The sequence below is a fragment of the Pyrus communis genome, chromosome 9 (assembly GCF_041283825.1).
Source record: "Pyrus communis isolate YQ-2024b chromosome 9, ASM4128382v1, whole genome shotgun sequence".
Taxonomy (NCBI): domain Eukaryota; kingdom Viridiplantae; phylum Streptophyta; class Magnoliopsida; order Rosales; family Rosaceae; genus Pyrus; species Pyrus communis.
Window position 1 is genome coordinate 16,660,369 of NC_142573.1, and position 14,367 is coordinate 16,674,735.

At 37.7% G+C, this 14,367-nt stretch overlaps 1 protein-coding gene and 1 long non-coding RNA gene across 2 annotated transcripts; one reads left to right on the top strand and one right to left on the bottom strand.

Annotated features, from left to right (window-relative positions):
- Positions 1-2,734: 2,734 nt before the first annotated feature.
- Positions 2,735-4,842, bottom strand: LOC137740642 (proline dehydrogenase 2, mitochondrial-like). The gene is made up of 4 exons (XM_068480478.2): positions 4,300-4,842; positions 3,213-3,858; positions 2,866-3,106; positions 2,735-2,774 (listed from the first exon to the last, which is right to left on the bottom strand). Exons 1-4 carry the CDS (start codon positions 4,840-4,842, stop codon positions 2,735-2,737), a joined length of 1,470 nt encoding a protein of 489 aa, XP_068336579.2.
- A 7,507-nt stretch (positions 4,843-12,349) lies between these two features.
- On the top strand, positions 12,350-13,567 carry LOC148694343 (uncharacterized). Its single transcript, XR_015966986.1, has 2 exons — positions 12,350-12,641; positions 12,866-13,567. It is a non-coding gene; the product is annotated as an uncharacterized LOC148694343 (long non-coding RNA).
- Positions 13,568-14,367: the final 800 nt, after the last annotated feature.

Below are 14,367 nucleotides of genomic sequence, written 5' to 3' on the forward strand. Positions count from 1 at the left end.
TCTTCTCTTCCATTCCTCATACGTACAAAACAAAGAGAATTGAATTTAAACATTGAAATCAAAGAAACACCCAAACATTCCAACAACTCAAACTTGAATTGTATGAACGTTTAGGCACTCTTCTCTTCCTCTTCGTTGTAGCACAAGGTCTAAGGATAGTTTGATGGTGTGAATGGTTTGGGGAGTGGTGAAAATGGAAGGATGGTGTTTGGATTGTAAGGGAAGGCACGACAAGGATGGTTTGATGGTCTACATTATGAATATGGAAGAATGAATGTTTTGTGGCTGCAATGGATGCTTATTTATAGGTGAAAAAGAGGGAATATGACAGCTAGGTTATGATGATGAATGCATGTGCAAAGTTGGTTGAATGATTATGAGTGCATGTGGCTGAAATAGCATGTGGAATGGCTGAATGTGGTGCAATGATAATGTCTTGTGGCTGAATGGATTCAAGAATGGGAGTGCATGTGGGTGGAAATGCATGTGGGTTAAAGAGTGAATGCATGTGCAATGACAGCTAGGTTGAATTAATTAAAGGGATTGCATGTGCAAGGTTTTGGTGTGAATGATTGAATGTGCATGTGGCTGATTTATGAAGAGTGAATGCATGTGGCTGCAAGGTGTGAATGATTATGGGTGCATGTGGCTGCAATGGATTAGGAATCCTTCAATTTCGTCCATTCCTTTTGCTCCAAACATAAGCTATCCATTCCAAGTCCAATTTTGCTCCAAAATGCATCTTTTTGCTTCCTTAGCCATATGAACCTAAAAACACACGAAAATGGCTTAAACTACTAAAACAACTATGAATTAACAATATAAATGCATGAAAACAAGCTAAGTAAGTCGCCTAAATATGCTCCTATCATGCTGATCATGCAAACATCATCAATGAAGCTGATTTACTTGTTGGTCGTAGGAGTATGTTAAAGTATACACTACATCCAAATTATCACTAGTTTTTTTCTATCCATGTGCACATTGATCTTAACTTAAATCATATTAATCTGTGGCTTTTTGCAGGTGGAGAAACTGTGGCCAGAGAAGATGTAATGGAAGCAATTGAAAGAGCAAAGTTTGGAATCAATGATAAGCAACTTAGGCCGAGTATAATAAGCAAGGAGCTTGGGAAAATGTTCGATCTCATGGATGCCTTCTCTGATGGGAAAGAGTCACACTAGGATATCAAACTCTGGAGCTGACCAATATGTACATACATTCTAGTGGTAGCTTTGAATTTTGATTTATATACGGTACCATCAACTGAAATGTAATATCTTGTAAATAATAGGAAATGGCTAATTTTAATATCCAATATGAATGCTGAGATTAGCATTTAGATGTATGCTCCAAACTTGCCCGTGTGTTCCATCATGTTTTTTGAGGATAGAATGACTATAGGGTAGTAAGAAAAACAAAAACAAAAAGTTAACTGGAATTTAATTTCATCAATATCCGTAAAATTGAATACTTATAGCTGCAATCATGTCTTGTCTATAGAACCTCAATTAGTATGTCAAATTTGAGAAGTTAAGATGCTGCACCTTGTGTTTATTTTTGTTATTCGGTACCTCTTCGACATTTTTGAATGGTACATCCTTGTGCAGGTTTCATGGAGCTGATACTTAGCATGCTATACCTAAACAAGGCTCCTCAGATGTGAGTTTGGCGCTATGTAAGAAACGATCTTACTGCTATGAGTTGGACAGCCGATCAGACAAGATCGTATAGTTGCACTGTCAAGAAAATTTCAAAGCTAATTAAACTTTGAAGAGATGATCAGGTAACGAGTAGATTCGATGTCATGATATTCATGCACGGCATGCCATGTGGCTAAAATCGAAAACAAGCTTGCATTCACACACACATGAAATAATTTGCCTGGTTAGATCCATGCAGTAAGGGTTTCACATTGATTGATTTGCATTTTGGAATTTGGATTGGTAAAAATCATGAACATGAGTAACCCACACCAGTTGTTATGCTGGTTGTAGCACATTGTTGTATCTTTCCAGTTTATTGGATACAAGAAACCATGATATCTACAGGATTATTTAACTTATATGGTTATGGACAATAAAATAAAATATAAATAGATGAATAGTGTTATGGTTTGGAAACTTCAGACCTCACCGCCCACGCAAATCACATGCTGATCGAGAATGTTGATAACCTCCACAAGCCACTCCTATGTCTTTGATTGCAAGGATTTAGGAATACAAGTCAAGGTTGAGCTTCTGACCACTCTGAGAAAAGTTAAGGGACCTCATATATTTTGGTTTTGCCTGACTCCATTCTGCTCCCACCCGTGCAAAAGAGGGTAACTGCCCTATGTGGGCAGCCTACCCAAGTTCCAATTTAGTTGCTCCTCCTAGTCAATCAAACATCATCCTTATTGCAAGTAGATTTGAGCAATTTGGAAGCAACATAAAAGATTTATTCATATTCCTTTTGCTGAAGGAAACAACATGATATAGAACTTGGTCAATATGGTGCAGGCCCTTGTGGTAAATCACCATGGAAGTAGAGCTAGGAAGCAAATATGGATTTGTTGCCCTGTAGTACAATCTAATGAAATGAGGAAAACAGAACCCCAGATTTCCTAATTCCTATATGCACGTTTGAATTCAACTAAAACTCATGAGCAATCACCATAATTACAGATCATCCCATTTACAAGCTTGGTGATGGATCACCAAGCTTGCTGTTGCACAAAGCTGTCAATTTTGCATTAGAAGATTGCTGTTTTGAGTCTCCTCATCAGCTCCTCCCTGTATTCAAATGAAAAATTCAAACCAGATTTGAATAAAACTAACCTTTTATGCTGCGTATTCAAAAGATTTTGTCGAAATTTAATTTTACCTTGTTAGTTGTCTGTCCAGAGATGAAGCAGATAAGAGTCCCCTGTTCTCTTCAGCCCTCCTTAGAAGGTAAGGCAGCACCAACTGTATCGGTCCAAATGGCATATACTTGCTCACTTGAAACCCTGCATTTTTCAGACCAAAGGAAAGCGATTCTGCCATTCCGTACAATTGTGCAAATTCAAGCTTCTGGTGCACCTTCCCGACCCCAATTTCGTGTGCTTTTGCCATTGCTAGTCTCCCTAACATTCAACATTTTACGTCAGACATATTACTTGTGCAAAATTCATAACAGTGCAGTAGCCTTTTCCTAAAAGTTTTAACTATTAAGTTTTTCAAGTTCGTTACCTGATTCAACATTATGGGTTGCAAGAACAACGGCGTCAGAGCCATTAGCAATCCTCTCAAGCATGAACGAAGCACAGTCATTGTAGCACGCATGTGTGTCCTCAATGCAATCATGGATAGGAGACTTATAGCCCAAGGAAGAAGCTAATTTTCCTTCACCCGACATATAAGCTCCCCTCACCACTTTGAACCCCATGGGAACACCCACCTTATCTGCAGCCTTTGTTGCCAGCAACAATCTTTCCCTTGCATCTTTCAGGTAAGCTTGGATTGTCCCGTAAACAATCGGGTTGTCATCTTTGTTATATATGATTGCAGAGGAGTAGGTCAAGTAATCGATGGCGGGTTGAATCGAGGTGTACTCTGCATCAATCGATAAAGGGACATTGGCTTCTACACACTTTTGGGACAATTTCAGTAGTCTCTGGTGGACTAATTCGAGATCACGCTCTTCTTCAGGAGTTAAAAGCTCCGGCTTTATAAGGGTGTGGTAGAGAGGGCTTGATTCGGAGAAAATGGGAAATGAATCGCGCTTCCATGGGAGATTAAAAGAAGGATCTTGTTGTTGCCATCTTAACAAGTCACTCACTCGTTGAAGTAGATTCATCGGACAAATTGCAGTGATTTTCAAAATTATAAAGCTCACCTGTTAGTTGCATGGAGTCAGCGCTTGATCACGTGATAAGTCTAAACAATCTCACTAAAACGACAAGATTTTGTGTTTTAATCTTCTCCGATCTCACGTTGTTCTCTGACTACATATTTCTAATATCACACCAAACTTTAGTAGTACTGATTGTATCGTCTCATCTCATCTCTTTAATCAATATGGAATGAAATTAATGCATCAACGTAGTTGAGTGACCTTAATGTGGTTAATTAGTAGATATGCTAAGCAAGGCCATGTCACGTTTATTATAAATGTAATATCAGTGATGCGATCAATATATTTGGTTAATGAAATTGCTTTTTGAAAGAAATAAACATTTTAAATGCAAACATTAGAAATGAAGCCAAATTTTGACAAGATCAAAGAGAAAAGTCAATAAATGGAATAATGCTTTGGGTGATGAGAAAAACTAGTTACCGAAGAAGGTGGCAGGGATTTGGCGGACTCAACGGTGTCCACGAAACCTTGCAAGTTCCGGTCACATGCCTCATTGTCGCCAGCATGCTCCAGAGCGTAAACCAGCATCCCTCTCAGCCCCGCCTCGTTCAGCTCCAGCACCGACTTTCTGGTGGCCACGGGATTCTCGCCAGCACAGAAATGGTCGTAAATTGTGGACCGTATGATCTCCAAGATCACGTCCTTGATTAAGGGAGTCTGCATGAGCCTGGACCGCATGATCCACATTCCAGTGTCCACCATTGGCTCCATAGCTACCATGTGAAGGTTGAGTGCCGTCCTCAACAGATGTGATGTGGAGACGGACGCAAACAGCTTATCTGCGTCATCGAAATTGGAAAGGCTAGTGGCGGTGGTGTCCGCGGTGGTGATGGCTTGTGGTGTTTTTTCGGGAAAGCCAATTGGCGGGGATATGGCAGAGACTGTAGTGGTGGAGGCGGAGTTGAGTGGCTTGATAGCTTTCAGGAGTTTTGACGCTGCCGGGATCACTCGGTTTGGCGCCATTCAATGGTGGTTGTCTTGAGTAATTCTCTCTCTAGCTAGCGCGCTCTCTCTCTCTCACTCTATACGAAAAGTTCTTTACTATTTGTTGTGATGTTGTTAGAACTGTTACAGTTACTTATATAGGCAGTTTCAGAGTTTTTACAGGGCGGTGATTCGGTAAAATACTAGCTGCTTAGTAAAAATTAACGTTGGTTAAACTGATTAAGGTTGACAATTGTCCTGGTACAAAGGATTTGATTGGTTCATTCCTTCGTGCTTATTGGCACTGCATGCATGCTGACTCATCCGTGTCGTAGTGGATAATGATGTTAGATGGAAGAACCTCCAGAAACAAGAGACGTAGGATGTGTGGTGTTTTTGCGGGGTGTTAACACGACATGGCTCCACGGATTCGAATTTACTATTTAAGTGGAATGATTTTTGCTTTGGTTCTTTTGGTAGAATTTTTCTCACATGAAAAATAGGATCCTTGTTTTTTACGAAAAATTAGGGTTTAGAAAGATAAGTGCGACTGACCTTGTCAGTCAGAAGATGAAGAGGCCTACTTTTACACTCGAAGTTTGAGGGTGGAAGAGCGCATACGGGAAGTCCGAGGAGGTCGGGGGAGGACCTCTGACCTCAACGATACGGCGGGCTTGAGATACAAAGATGCAGAAAAGTACGGAGCTTGGGAAAGTGGTAGCCGGCCAAGTGAGGAGCTCATAGATACAACCTCCCAGCAAGATAAAACAGCATGCATGAGATGTTGCTGAAAGAGCTGTGGAGAAAAAGAGACTTTGAGTGCCAAGTTATCTAAAAGGAGTGTGCAGCAACAGTACGTTGTTCATTCGAATGAATCTCCGGATCAAAATATTAAATTGACGGTGGCAACTTCTTGTGGTTTGGAAAATGCTAGAGACCATGAGTTGGGCAAGCAGTCTACGAGTTGGGAGGGAGGATACTGTCTTCCTCTATGGCAGTGTGAAAAGTAGAAAAGACTGAGAAGGCAAGGGCAGAGGACGCTAGCTGGTCTTAATTAATGCATCTTCTGTTATCTCCTTAAGGTTATATAACTAAAACACTGCATGCATGATTATGACTACGTGAACACAATGAAACCCTAACCTGATGTAGCTCCTGCAGCGGCCATGGAGACGGTTTGCACCAAGAGGAAAACACAGGGTCTTCTATGAATTCAGCTTTAACATTGCTCAATGGAAAGCTTTATCTCGTGTGTTTTAGGGTTCATAGGGACCAGTATTTATATAGGTCAAAAGACTCAAAGTTCCTTCCATAAAGGAAAACACTAACCACAATTCAAAAGGTATTGTAGTTACAGATTTGTTGGAGACTCTATTGGATATGTAGTTTGCAGTCTTAATAGCATCACCCCACAAATACACTGGTAATTTTGTTGCACTCATCATGCTTCTTACCATGCCTTTTAATGTGTGATTCTTCCTTTCTGATACTCCGTTTTGTTGTAGAGTACCAGGATTCGTGTACTGAGCCATTATCCCCTCATTTTGTAAGTAAAGTGCAAAGGGTCTAGGGTTCCTGCCATGCTCAATATATCTCCCATAGTATTCATCCCCTTTGTCAGATCTCACCACCTTAATTCTTTTCTCTAACTATTTCTCTACCTCAGCCTTGTAGATTTTAAAAGCCATAAGTGCACTTGATTTTTCAGAGAGCAAATATAAGTGACAATACCTCGCGAAGTCATCTATGAAAGTTATAAAATACTTATAACCATCATATGTTAGAGTGGGGAAGGGTCCACATATGGATGTGCACAAGTTCAAGGAGATTAGTGCTTCTGGTTGCATCCTTTTTGTGTGAGTTAACCATTTTTCCTTTTATGCATTCAATACATGTGACAAGATGGTCTAATTCGAACTCTGGCAATATACCAGTTTTGCTCAGAGTCTTAACCCTCTCAGTCGAAATGTGACCCAATCTTTTGTGCCAAAGAGTGGACAATGTTTCACTTTGATTAAGTCTTTTCTGTCCAACCATATTAGCCATGTAACAAGATTCTTTGGAATTAAGTTGAAACATGCCACCAATATGAAAACCATTTCCAATAACTTGCAAATCTTGGCAAATAATGAAGCCACTGTCATTTATTGATAACTCGAAATTTTTCTTAACAAGCTGACTAACTGACACTACGTTCCTTCTAATTGAAGGTACATAACAGACATCTTGTAATTCCAAAATAAAACTAGACTCTAGCTTAATTCTAACTGTTCCAATGAACTTCACAGCAGCTTTGTCTCCAGTTCCCACGATCATTGAGATTTCATCCTTTCTTGGCACCCTCTTGTTTATGAAGCCCTGCAAAGAATTTGTCACATGTATTGAAGCACCACTATCAACCCACCATGAATTTCTAGCAAATTCAGTGTTATTTGTTTCAAAACAAACTAAAACTTCACCTTTATAAATTGCAATATTATCTTTTCCCTTGCCACTTTCGAGCCACTTCTTATACTTCTGACAGTTTCTCTTCATGTGGTCAGGTTTCTTGCAGAAGAAACACTTCCCTTTGATGCTCTTGGAGTTCTTATTCACTCCAAGCTTTGATGTATCCTTCCCACTTTCGGGCTTCTGAACATTGTTCTTGAACTCAGTCACCATGTTGACCTTCTTCTCAATTATCTCAGACCTAATGTGTTGTTCTTCATGCACACATATGGTAATTAATTCATTTAAACTCCACTTCTCTTTCTGTGCATTATATGTGCTCTTCAATTGTGAGTATTCATTAGGTAATGAATTAAGTGCTACATGAACCAAGAATGCATCACTCATGGGAACATCCAGTGCATTCAGTTTTGCACCAATGTCTAGAAGCTCCAGTATATGCTCTCTCACACATCCCATACCATTATATTTTGTTGACATAAGATCATTCATGATATTATTACCTGTTTCAGCTTTGGCTAATTCCTTGAATTTCTCATGGATCAAGGTCAGATACTCCTTTGCATTCTCAAAATATGGTATTCCTCCGCTTACTGTGTCAGGCATGGACTTTTTCATCACCCAAAGAGCAATACGATTTGCTTTCAACCACCTTTTGTACTTGGCTTTAATATCAACAGTTGCATCTGTAGCAGGTTCTGGAGGAGAGTCTTCCCTGATAGCTATGTCAAAATCCATTAACCCCAGACATATGTCTAAGTCTTGCTTCAACTTTTTGTAGTTTGTACCACTTAAGGTTTGAACTGTGTTCACAGCATTCATAACTGAATGAACAACATGCATACTTTAAAATTAAACATCCCACTAAACTTCATAAGACAAGATTAATTCAACATTTATGAGCTGATGAATTAAAACGCTTCTAACACTAACATATGCATTATATCAGTTACTTTCATGGTTGTTTCTAACATTTATGAGCAGATGGAAATACCATATCTGGTATAATGCATATATCACGTTATTCCATTTTAAGTCTAACCATGAAAACACGATTAACACCTATAGGCAGATGAACTGCATCCACGTTATGATTTTAAATGCAAGTGTCGACAGTAACTTGATTATATTACTCAGATATTTCATGATAAATTGCTAGGGCTTGAATATATGATTTAACTAAGTAATATATATACTGATCACGCAGATTTTATAGGTACTCATGCACCACACATTCGGCAGATTATATATATGCATGATTGTGACTGTAATTACAGGTTTTAATTACGTGAACATAATGAAACCCTAACCTGATATAGCTTCTGCAGCGGCCATGGAGACAGTTTGCACCAAGAGGAAAACACAAGGCCTTCTATGAATTCCTAACTTTAACACTGTGCTCAATGGAAAGCTTTATCTCGTGTGTTTTAGGGTTCATAGGGACTAGTATTTATATAGGTCAAAAGACTTAAAGTTCCTTCCATAAAGGAAACACTAAATCTACTTTCTTGACCTCCAAGTAATATATCATAATCATAATCGTATAAGGATTACATCAATCCTATTTCCTATATAAGACTCACAATATAGGATTGACATCTTTGGGTAACCAAATCACAATATATATTATTCTCTAATGATACATTCCTATTACATGTAGTAGACCATGTTAATGTTGATTTATGTCAAACAAGTCCAACATCTTCCACATCTGTGCTCCTGCTGCAGCGATGGGTGCTGGATAAAGTGGGGACAGAAGGGTAAAAGGGAAAGAAAGGTGGGCGCTACAACATTTAACAGACGTTTAAGCGACGAATATTTTGTCTTGCAAAGGTTGTAAAAAAAGATATTGCACGATAAAAATTTGAATTTTGTTGCGCAGAGAACGAAACATCCAATGAAATCTTGAGATTGTTGTTAGAAAATCAAAGATGTTGCCTCCTTATAGATCGTAAGTTATGTGAATAAGTGACATTTTCGATTAGTTTTGTTTTTTCGAAGTGTGTTTCTTTTATAATCAGAAGCATGGCTTGTTATTTATTAACTAAATTTTGTCAGTTTTGAATCAAAGTTTGCACTGAGGTTTTATTAAGCTTAAAGATACGTGCCCATGAACATTGTCATTCATCTTTCAAAAGTCTTAGGCACACGTCAGCGAGATACACGAGAATGATCTGGACTAGATAAGATCAATCCCCAAAACCTAACCTTAGCTACCATCTCTTCTCGAGTCCTCCATTGTCACTATACATTCAATAGAAGGATTAGCTCTTTGGGCCTGTTTAGTAGGGGTATGTGTAGGATATCATCATCCATGGCCTCAGGTCAAGGGGAAGCGATAACGATGATCATGATGATGATCAGATTTTGATGGCTCTCACCATCACCAATCAAATCAATGATTTGCAAGAGGTAATTATCCCTCTAATTGATCCCTTAGGGTTTGATCATTTTCAATTTAGCTAGTTTACTGTTTTCCAAAGGGTTTGGTCACTAGATCTGATATTGAACTAGCTAGCTAATGAGCACTTTTGAAATTTATTTTTCCCATTTTTATCTTCTATATTCCTTACCAGATTGATTACCCAAATCAGTATCATTTTCTTTTCGTTCTAAATTATTCAATATCAATTTGACTTGACGGAAAATGATGGCCAAACATTGTTCCTGGATCCTGCCATATTTTGAGCAGATCCTGGATGAGCTCCTGTCGGTGCGTTTGAGCACAGACCAAGCCAACATGCTTGGTAATTTCAGGCCAGTCTTGAGACTGTGCACCACCAGTAGAGTCGGAGCAGCGTGAAAGTTGACCGATATATGTAGAACAAAAGTAGAACATACGATATATCCTAGATAGCTAGATATACATGTGGAGAGCTAAAAATAAAGGAATGAGTTCACCGGAGTCATGACTTCTTGACCCTTTTTGTGTATATTTGTGTGGCCTTCAATTAATTATGCATGTCCCAGTGTAAATTGGAAAACCTTCTGACTTGTTCATGTAACTATTATTTTTGTAAATTTTCTGAATTATAACTGAATTGAAGTTCTGAAATTTGCGGTCAAGAAAGAAACTTTATTGTCCTTAGATTTTATTTTCATTCTTTATTCTATTTGTTAATTCCTTTGCAATTTGAGGTACCCTAAAAAGATTTACCCAGGTATACACCCACAATTGAAGAAACTTCCAACAATCTCTCATCTGCTATTTTTTTCTTGGAGTTTGTTTCTTTTCAAATTGGATGATTAAAACTTGTTATGAGCACCCCAAATTTTATTTTCCTTTCGAATAAAAGTTTTTCCCTTCACTAGTGATAAGGGTAATTGTGTAACTCATGATAGTGATCTCTACTATATCTTCTCACGGAGAGAATCATGATAAGTTTGACGGAACTAACTTCAACATAAAGAGATATAAACAAGGTAATACTTTTACTTCATTTGCTCGATATTAAGAATGTGGTAAGAGAATCAGTGATCTTGCTTCTAATTACAGGCTTAGCTTGTATGTGGTTTCTAGAGAAGTTTTTGTTTTTTTTTTTTTTTCTTCAGAATAGTTGTTTTTTCTTGAAGTTTGTTTCTTTCTAGAGAATCAGTAATCTTGCATCTAATTACAGTCTTAGCCGTATTGAGAATGAGCGCGCCAAATTTTTCCTAGTTGGAATCAAAGTTTGCACTAGGTCTTTTAATATGCGGAAACGTATCTAACCATGCTCGTAGTGCCTTCATTAACTTTCTAAAAAAAGCATTCATATACATGCACCCATAGTCCTAGCATTATCATTTTCTATAGAATTGCGGAAAAAAAAAAAAGAGAACTGTATTCAAACTATGCATCAATTTAAAGTTTTTATTATACATTAAGGAATCAGTACCCAAACCAAGTATAATTTAGGCAAACCATTATCATTTATTTGTTTGCATGGATATCCACACTAGAAATCTACTGTTGTCCTTGCAAGTGCCACGAAATTGTACACTAAATTTAGAACACGTAATAATGACAGTCAGCTGCCATTCAAAGAGAGTTTGGAGATAGGTGCCGCCACCTGATAGTTTTTACAAGCAAAACACTGGTAGTTCTCTTGTTGAGATTACAAGAATGCCATGTGTGGGAGCACCGATTCGTGATAGGAAATGGCAACAAATGAGGGCTAGGTCTACTCAAAGCTTATACAATGATTTAGCCCTGATAACAGAAATAATCACTTTTAAAGCTAATTTTTAGAAATGATATCTTACATTGTTCTACACTAAGAAAAAAAGGGTTTTAAGTCCGGGTGTAATGAGTTGGATAAAAAATTTCAACAAACGAGGCAATCCACCAGTTGCAAAAATAGATAAATATTTGATATAACCCCAAGTCAATATGGTGCATATCCGTGGCAGCACTTTTTTTTACATAAATTTTGACAGAAGTTTTGGGTGCAGCCCACTCCCATAATGTATTTTGGAGATCCAAACTGTCTATTCTTAAACATCGTTCATAGATCATCATTGCAAAAAAATAGACAAATAAAAAACCATTAAAAAATTCATTTGTAGTGAATAAAAAGGACGAATACAGTTTTACAAAGAAACAGTACTAAGCACTAAATCTAACGGTTATATAGTTTCGGATTTGAGTGACTTTTTATAGATATGAGCTTTGAAGAAAGAACTAAAGAAAAGACAGGTCTGATCGATGAAATAAAATACGGAGTGGCCCTCACAAAAACTTGATTCAATAGTTGTGTAAAATACAGTGTCACAAATGTGCGCAATACAGGAAAAAAATTACTTTTGGCCAAAAACAAAATAACATTTGGAGTAGGATTCTCTCCCTTTTTTTTTTCCCTTCCCTCCTATTTGAACTGTCACGGTTAAGTGACGTCAACATCTTATGTTAATTTTTTATAGAAAGAGAAAGACAAAATAAAGAATGTAAAAGAAGGAGATGGAAGGGGATGGAAAGAGGAAGGAAAAAAATCATAGTCCATAACATTTACCGCTTGCAAAACTTATCAATCACAACAAGGGACCCTAACAATTACTACTAACGACAAACACAAATCCTAAATATTTATTGTATCCGACTTTTGTGAAAAGAAAAAGAAAAAAATGAAAAAAAATCTAGACAGGCAAGACGAGATAAGATCAAATCATCTAACCTAACCCTAACGATAGAAATTCTCGAATCTTCTTCTGTTATTATAAAAACTCACTGAAGAGGCTGCTGTGGAAAAACACTCAAAGAGAAGCTGTAGCTCTCACGGCGCGTTTTTGGTGGATGTCCGATGTGTTGGAGATCATCATCCATAGCCTCAGAAACAAAAGGTGAAGAGGAAGACGATGATGAAGAGCTGCTGATGGCTCTCACTACAACCAATCGAATCGCTGATTTACCAGAGGTAATTATCCTAAACATCCCTCTATTTAAGGCTTTAGTGTTTGATCATTTTCCGATAATTGCTGGTTTATTGTTTTTCAAACGGCGTGAACACTGGATCTGATATTGAAGCTAACTAACATATATATTTGACATTTTTACTTTTCATTTCCCGTAGTTTTAAAAGTAGATGTAATCAGTATCAATTTTTTTGGTTCTAAATTCAATATCCATTTGACTTGACAGAAAATCGTGAAGGAGTTCCTACAGAGTCGCAGTAATAGCAGCAGCGATTCCATAGAAGCTGTTTTCGACCTCTCTCTACACACGAGTAGCAACCCCAAACAACCAAAACCATCAATTGCAAACCAGGGCACACATGAGGATAACTACTTTCACAGTTTCCTTGATCTCAGGAAGGGGGAAGGGCACGGAAGCGCACACCAGTACCACCAGCACCCGCAGCTGTAGATCCAGTAATAGAACCTCTATCTGAATACTCGCCCTTAATGTAGTATCTTGCATGGAAGGCAGCCAAATGAGCATAGTATGCAGGAGGAATCTGGAAAAAACAATTTCAGAACAGATGCACGAATCCCACTCAAGTGCGTACCAATGGAAACTGAGCGAGTGCACCTTGCATACCTGAAAAACATACGATTAGAAAGTTAGCAAACAATATGTTATCTGCAAATTGGCATTGTACAAGTGCAAAAGCCAGAGTAAAAATTGAAATTAATGTCTGCTTACATGTAGCATAGGTTGTTCGTTAGCATCTGCAATGCATCTGGGGTTGTTCTCATCATACCGGACATGATGATTGCACCTCATATTTTGTAAAAGAAATGTCACCTTTTTATGTATATTATTGTGCCCTTCAATTACTTATGTAAATTGTAAAGCCTATTCTAACTTGTTTTATGCAATTATTCATGTAAAATTTTCTAATTATATGTGTTGATTTGTATGCATCCACTTTATTATTTATAATCGTACATTTATTAAAGATTAGCAAAAAAGAAACTCTCGGGGTCAATCATCATACAATTATTCGTCCTCGTAACTTTGGTTATGCAATAATGGTCTTTATAGTATTCGAGATTTACTTTTGTTTTTTGTGGATTATTCAGATTCAGCTTTGTCCTTTGATTTCATTTTAATCCCTGGTTCAATTTGTTAACTTCCCATGTATTTCATCAACTTTTGTACTCGTTTCAGCTTTGTCCTTTGATTTTATTTTGGGAGAATTCATATATCAGTTTTTTTAAATAGTTGTAGAGAGTGAGGGGTGAGGGGTTCGATACGTGGGAGGGTGGAAGCTATATAGTTGAATGTGGATCTGAGAAATTGGATGCGTGGGTTGGGATGTTGGTTTAGATTATGAATGGGTCGGTGAAATGGGAGCTGTGTGGCGTTGAATGGTGTTTCCCTCTGACTAAGCTTACTGTTGAGAATTTAATCAGCGATAATATACATCACCATGCACGTAGTCCTTTTATTAACTTGCCAAAATGATTGTTCATATCCATGAGTGTAGTTTCATGCTCACTATTTTTTCTCACAAAGAGAAACTTGAAAAGCTAAATCAAGATAGAGAAAGATAGGAAGAAGACAATTATTTATTCTGCTTCACTTGATCAATCTTGAGATTGTTGTCAGAGAATCAAAGATATTGCCTTCTTATAGATCGTAAGTTATGTGGATAAATGACAGTTTCGATTAGTTAGTTTTACTTTTTCGAAGTGTGT